At 38.9% G+C, this 7,207-nt stretch overlaps 1 protein-coding gene across 1 annotated transcript; it reads right to left on the bottom strand.

Annotated features, from left to right (window-relative positions):
* Nucleotides 1-2,083: 2,083 nt before the first annotated feature.
* Nucleotides 2,084-7,164, bottom strand: LOC122965691 (cyclin-G2-like). Its single transcript, XM_044329871.1, has 8 exons — nucleotides 6,966-7,164; nucleotides 6,292-6,415; nucleotides 6,046-6,183; nucleotides 5,613-5,863; nucleotides 5,396-5,474; nucleotides 5,205-5,303; nucleotides 4,302-4,504; nucleotides 2,084-2,990 (listed from the first exon to the last, which is right to left on the bottom strand). The coding sequence occupies exons 2-8, from the start codon at nucleotides 6,412-6,414 to the stop codon at nucleotides 2,879-2,881; spliced, it is 1,005 nt and encodes a 334-aa protein (XP_044185806.1). The 5' UTR covers nucleotide 6,415; nucleotides 6,966-7,164; the 3' UTR covers nucleotides 2,084-2,878.
* Nucleotides 7,165-7,207: the final 43 nt, after the last annotated feature.

Genomic DNA, 7,207 nt, shown 5'->3' with positions numbered 1-7,207 from the left:
TCAAGTCCATTCTCAGTTTATGTGCACTGAAGGTTTCCACATCACACTTGTGTAAGTTGCATTTTGGACCATAATTGGCTCGTTGTGATGTCACAAATCATGCCCATACAGGTACATCCTTTTGGTGTCAAACATCCAACTGAAGGAACAAGAAGACAAACACATTTTTGACTGGAGGGGAACTTTAAATAACACTTAATTAATGCACAGCTCATGATCATGTATTGCATTATTTAATGCAGGATGTATCATGAATTCCTTCTGCTCAACAAAAGGAAATGATCGAGTCATTTAATGAATCACCAATTAATGATTGTTACTTTGTACATTAATTTATATGCAACAAAATTAACATAGAAAAAGGGGATGCATGCATTTCATCAGCCTTTAAAGTCCCTCAGAGGAATAAATGTGTCTTACTTTAGATTGTTTTGTAGTTCATGCCAGTACTGGAAACCAGTCTCTAAGGTTAACGCATCCTGGTGTCACAGATGTTCACTTTGAAGTTCACTAAAGATGTTAAATATCTCTCTCTCTCTCTCTTAAATGAAAACAGGTAAGCTGATGCCTTCTGGATGACCATCTGAAATTTTAAATCCCAGCGTTGAGTGCGACAGATGTCTGGAATAATGAATTAAATAACTTGTGGTAAAAGGTGGTTTAGGAACAGTGGCAGCAGTAATATCCCCATAATCCAGTGTGTAGATAGTATAATGGATTGTATGATGGTTTTGCTGCTTTGAAAGGAGAGATGAGCTCTGAAGAAATCAATTTGAACTTTTAGTTTTTGACCGAGGTGTTCTAGTTATGTTTTGTAGGAGAATCTAACTTAACTCCTAAATATTTATAATGCTGCACTGTATCGATTATTCCTTTCAGAGCGTGGATAAGAGTAGGAGCATCAAAGAAAGCTCTGAGCTCTTGTCCTTAGTCTCATGTAATACAGATTCTGGTTGCTCTTCACTGGCACCCCATCAAATTCAGAATCCAGTTCAAAGTTCTTGTTCATCTATAGAGCTCTGCATGGTCCAGCACCTTGCCTACATTAGAGATCTACTGCAGCCAAGTGTCACCGTCAGGTCTCTAAGCTCCTCTGATCAGGGTTTGCTGGTTGTTCCTCAATCTCAGTTTTAAAACTAAAGGAGACTACTTACTTTTGAGGTTGTGGCTCCTAAACTTTGGAACTCTCCCTTTGGATTTAAGATCTGTGGACTCTGTGGACACCTTTAAAAAAACAGCTCAAGACCCATTTGACTTTATTGTGTTCTATGTCTGTATGTATGTTTATGCTTTATTTCTTCTGTGAAGCACTTTGTGAGGTCTCTGCCATATAAATAAAGTTTTTTACTTGTTACATGTGTACCTTTAGACTTTTTTGAGTTTGTAACAAGCTTTAAATTAATAAAAGATGTCTACAGGTCATGAAAAACAGACTATAAACTGGAGAAAGCCTGGTTTTGTAGAACTGGTTTTGACAAAGGGCTCCTCTACAAGACAGGACCTACCCTCACCGAAACACCTAATGTTGCACTTTAGTGGTGCATCATCCTCAGCAAATCTGCATTTCATCAAGTAACTGCAACCATTGCCACACAGTCAAACAAGCCCGTCCTAACTTTGGTTAAATGCTGCTCTAGGACTGCAACTTATGGCTGTTTTCATTATCGATTAATCTGTCAAATATTTTCTCCATTAATCAATTGTTTGGTCTATAAAATATCCAAAAATGGTGAAAAATGACTCAAAGCCCAAGGCGATGTCCTCAAATGTCTTGTTTTGTCCCAACCAACTGACCACAACCTGAAGATGTTCAGTTTACTGTAACAGAAGACTAAAGAAAGAAAATATTCACATCTTAGAAGCTGGAATCAGAAATTTTTCTTCTTAAAAAACGACTCAAAACGATTATCAAAATAGTCGGTGATTAATTTGAGCTGTCAACTACTCAATTAATCGACTAATTGTTGCAGCTCGACTCAGCTTTAGTATTAAAAAAGTTTCTAAAATAAAGATACGATGCCTCAGTTCACCAACACTAAAAATTTAACTCATGACACAAGTGAATTGAGTAAAACAAACTGGATAAAAAGTACTTTTTTTTTATTTGGAAGGATTATTTCTGACCCTTCCAAAACATTTCATTTGTGATATTATATCCAGATACAACACACATTATGTCGCAGTCACAAAACATAAAGTTTTTTCTTCTTTTTGTTTTTTACACATTATGTACATTTTTTTAAACATTTTGTTTTTTTTTTTACAGTAAGCTTATCTTGGTAAACATAGTAAACAACAACCGCTCATAATCACATTTCAACATTTCCATGCATATACAGTCTGCTTTTCACACTACAAGGTTTTATATGTCACATTAGAGTCGTGTACGTACATAAACATTTGCAGAATACTGTATTTATGTGTGGTATTGAGTATAAAAACAGGTTTAAAAAAAAAAAAAAAAAAGATTGAGAATGTGCTAGTATGTTAGCTGGTGTTCAACAGTAAGTGTACCTCATGACTGACATCTGTAAGTTCTCCCTTGAGCGTCACTATTTTTCCTGGAATGTGTCAAAACTTGGGACACAAACAAACACAAAGTCTTGGAAAAGAAGACATTCTGATGTATTGCCATCAAGCTGCCGAGATTTAGCAATTTTCCGTTTTGCATTATTCCGATATGTTTTGTAACAATAAAAGACACAGACAGTAAACCGAACACAGGCACTTAATGATCAAATCCCCTCACTTGGCTCACCTACGTACACGTGGCGAGTGAAACATAGAGGTTTGCGCTGAAACATGTTGACCACCTTAAAGTTAGTTACAATTCAGAAGGACAATCACACATCTGTCGTTAATGCACGATGAGGAAGCGTCACTTTCTGCGGTTGAGATAGGCCGAGGGGAAGAAGGCTCCTTCGCCGTCACTGCCTGGTGAGCCGCATGGGCTGTCTTCTCCACAGCTCATGTCCTCACACGAGTCCTCACTACGAGAGAAGAGGGGCCATTAATCATCAAAATCCAACCTCATGTAATCATGTATGACTGTGCTACTGTTGGACTACACGAATACTGTCAATCTGTGATGACTTTCACTGGATTAATGTGGATGGATAATTGGAAAGAACAGGGGGAGGTGTGTTTTTCAGGCAGAGTAAAGAACTTTTAGAAAAAACATGTGTGGCCACATTGCATCCTGGTTCAATAAAGGACAGGTTCACAATTCTTTTTAGTCTATCTTAAAACAACAGTCAGGACCCCAGATAAACATTGAAACAGGTTTTCCACTGCTGACTTTGTGTTTCATGCAGAAACAGGAAATCATTCCTCCAGTTCATACTGACCATTAGAAGATCCCTTCATAATGCACTTACAATATAAGTGATGAGGGACAAAATCCAAAAGCCTCTCTCTGTGCAAAAATGTATTTAAGTTTATCTGAAGCTAATATGAAGCTGCAGCCGTCCAAATGAGTCAAATCAGGTAGATATCTTTCAACGTTACAGTCTTTTTAGTGCCAAAGTCCCTCTTTTTGTTACTATACTTCCACTGCAGCTCAACAGGGAAACACTGTCTGAGGAAACACACGGAGGGAATTTGATGCTAAAAAGATGCTAAATGTGGCAGATATCCACTTTATATCACTAACTCAGACTGCTGAAGCCTTATATAAGCTTCAGATAAACTTATAAATGTATTTTTGGCACAAAATGACTAGATTTGACCTTCACTTACACTGAAAGCACATTTGAAGCTGATCTTTTAAAAGCCAGTATGAAGAGGAGGAATGATAAAAAAGTGAGGAAAACCTGTTTCAATGTTCATATGGACACCTGACTGTTGCTTTAAGACACACTTGAAAAAATTGTGAACCTATCCTTTGAGGAGTTCATGGTGATTTCAACTAAGGCGGTGGTTCCCAGTTCCCACAAACTACTTCTTACATAGAGATTAGTTGTGTGTTTACACATACTAACTGTCAGGTTTAACAGCTACGTAGATAACTGACAAAGTAGTCTTGACCCCCAGTTGGGAAACTCTGTACTAAGGCAATGACAAGGTCAGTGGGATATATTAACACCAGCCATCAGCTGAATGGTAGCAGAATGACTAAGGTTTGCAAGATTGTCGTTGCCAACAGACGCCAGACATTGTATTGATTACAGATCTAATTTAAAACTAGTGCACTGACATTCAAAAAGGACCATTCTGCCATTATCTCAGCATCACAGCATCTTGTTTTCAGTCAAGAGAAGCAGCAAGCAGGTAAATTAAGGAAATGAAAGTGGATTATTAACCTTTCACTCTCATCCCAGCTCCCTTCGGGAATAGTTGGCAGGCCAGGTACACTGAAATGACTGGCCTGAAGATTCTGAGCTGTTCTCCTGGACACGATCCAAACAAGCTTTTTGTTGTCAGGTTTGTTACATTCGCTTGAGCGGTACTCGGTCATGCACTTTGCCACAAGTTCCTTCCAGTGGTGCAGCGCACTGTCACTAATCTGTGAAGAAGTCAAATAGAAAACATCTGAGAGGCTGCAGACAGAAATAGTCTCAAAAATATGCTGTCAACAACAAGTCAAGTGATGTTTTTTTCCACATCTAGACGTCATGCAGGGATGCTGTCATGCCACAATGTGCAGTTTCAACATGTGTATTATAACGAGCAAAGAAATGTAAGAAAAGCTGGAATGGGAGGAGAAGAAACAAAACCTCAGCGTATAAAGTGCGTATATGCTGCTACATATACCACTCTTATCTTAAAACATAGTGTGGTGCTCAAATAGTGACACAAAATGGTGAGCTATGAAAGAAAGTGGACATGAAAGTCCAGAGCAACACAGAGAAATCAACATTATTTATTGAGAATTTAACACCAGAGACTATGAAGAATTTAATGGAAGCATTATATTAGAGCTGCAATTGTTAGTTGATTAATCGGTTGATAGAAAATTATTCAGCTACAATTTTGATAATCAATCAATTTTTAAGCCCAAATTCACAAGGTCAAGTTAGTATTTTATGATAGTAAAACAAGACATATGTCAACCACATGGACTGTGGGAACTTGTGATGGGCAATTTTAACTATGTGTTGTCATTTTGTAGACCAAACAATTAATCAGAAATAATAATCAGTAGATTAATCGATAATGAAAATGTTCCTTAGTTGCAGACATACAATAAACTTCTCTTTTTATACCTTTAGATATCTTTGGAATTGCTGGACAATCTTCAACGAGGTGATGGACTGAAGGGCTTCGAACTCCTGAGCAATGAGGGACAGTGCCAGCACTGATGGCTGCGGAGGACAAAAACAGCAGATTTATGAGACTTGGGACTCAAATTCAGTGCTGCTATGCTGTGAAATTGTCACCTGAGAACAATCCTTACTTTTGCTTTAGAGAAAACAAGCCGGCATAAGCAGGCTTTTAGCTGGGCTTCCAGTCTCCCAATGCTTGGGATCTCCTCCCTTAAAATATAGAGGGAATCCTGTGATCCGCCAGTACAAACCTCATAAAGCAGAATCTATTTGACCAACTCCATGCAAACTGGAGTAATGCTTCAACATATAACAATAAAAGAAAATAACAGACAATTAAACGCTTACCTTCCAGCAGACAGGGATGTGAAGGCCGAATAGTAGAGCTGTAGAAAAGTTAAGGCCGTCACTACTTTGGGCTCCACGCTGAGCTTCTCTGAGATGATCTTCTCCATACGACAGAGGTCTGACACAGTGAACTTGCTTTGGCTGATGCGAATGAGTTCATGGGTGGTTGAGATATTGCTCTCTTCCTCGACCATTTTGGCAGCAATGTGGAGACAGCAGACTCCAATACAGGGCAAATGTTTTGGCTGCACCTGCGACAGTAACACAACAGTGATAAGTGAGTCAACATCCCGTGATTCGAGGTCAAACAAGGTCGTTGTCGTCACGTTTTTTGTCTACTGGTGGGAAGAACCTAATGATAAAAACAAACTAATTGAGTTATATTATCACTTGTAACAACATTTTATGCTTGAATGCTTTATTGAACTCATACCTTCATAATGGCGAGGAATCTGTCAAGAAAATTGACAGCTTGCACAAAAGTCTGGGTGCTGTAGCCAAAGAAACTGGTCAGACCCCACAGTTCTTCCACTCTGGTGTCTCTGCATTTTGCCGACACGCCACTGTGATTCTGAAAAATGCACCATAATATATTAGACAGACATCACTGAAATTGCCAACATATAAAATTCATGCCTGCACAGACAGCCAAAAATAGAGAAGTGGGTCAGTGGGTTACCTCTGTGGAAGCAGACTCCATCAGTTTCAGGCCAGTTTCCCTTGGAAGAAAGTTGTACTCTTTGGCACAGCATGACTTCAACTCTTTCAAGAGCAAGCTGTCAACGCCTTGAAGATCCCTCATCCTGGAAAACAACATATTTCACTTGTTCAGCATTGTGGTCCAAGTGAGAATCAACAGATGTTTCCGTGCAGTCAAGTGAGTGAAGACAAGAGAGCAAGTAAATGTTGTCTTGTTGACCACACCTACTGGGTGTCAAATATCATGGGAACCCCCCCCCCCAAAAAAAACTTAAAAATACTTTGTCTTATGTGTCTTATACCGTGCTATACACCGATTAATTGGGATGATGTGCAAGAAACAACATGTTAAGGCAACATAAACACAGACAAAATGAGCGTTAACGTTAATGTTGGCATTAGTTTGGGTTGGAAGTAGTTGACTTTAATCTAAATGTCTACTGGCCAACAGAAACTAGGTCACCTAAATAATTATACCGAGTATAACATAAAACATTTCGCTCGACTTAGACGTTTTAATTTACTATCAAACTGTCTTCATATCAAGTTCAGGGACACAACAACGTTCATAAACGCCACGAAAACAAATAACGCCAATGTTAGCTGGTTACATCCGCTAGCTTCCCAATGAAAACCAAGAAACCGCCGTCTTACCTTGCCCCAAAAGCCGCGGAAGTGCAGGATAATATTAAGGCTGCAGCTTAATTACGCTTCCCAGTTATTCATGTTTCCATTTTGATTCTAAGGTTGGGCGGTAAATGTTTAAAAACACAAGAACCTTGACCCTTGCTCAAAGGAGTGTCCGCTCCGAATAAACAAACAACTGCTCATCTGCTTGTTAACTACAATGACCATCATGCACCGCTGGAAACGCCTTTGCATTGCGTGGTTGCGTC

This window comes from Thunnus albacares, chromosome 2 (genome assembly GCF_914725855.1).
Source record: "Thunnus albacares chromosome 2, fThuAlb1.1, whole genome shotgun sequence".
NCBI classification, from domain to species: domain Eukaryota; kingdom Metazoa; phylum Chordata; class Actinopteri; order Scombriformes; family Scombridae; genus Thunnus; species Thunnus albacares.
The sequence above is the reverse complement of the archived record's forward strand: the minus strand, read 5'-3'. Positions and strand labels throughout refer to the sequence as shown.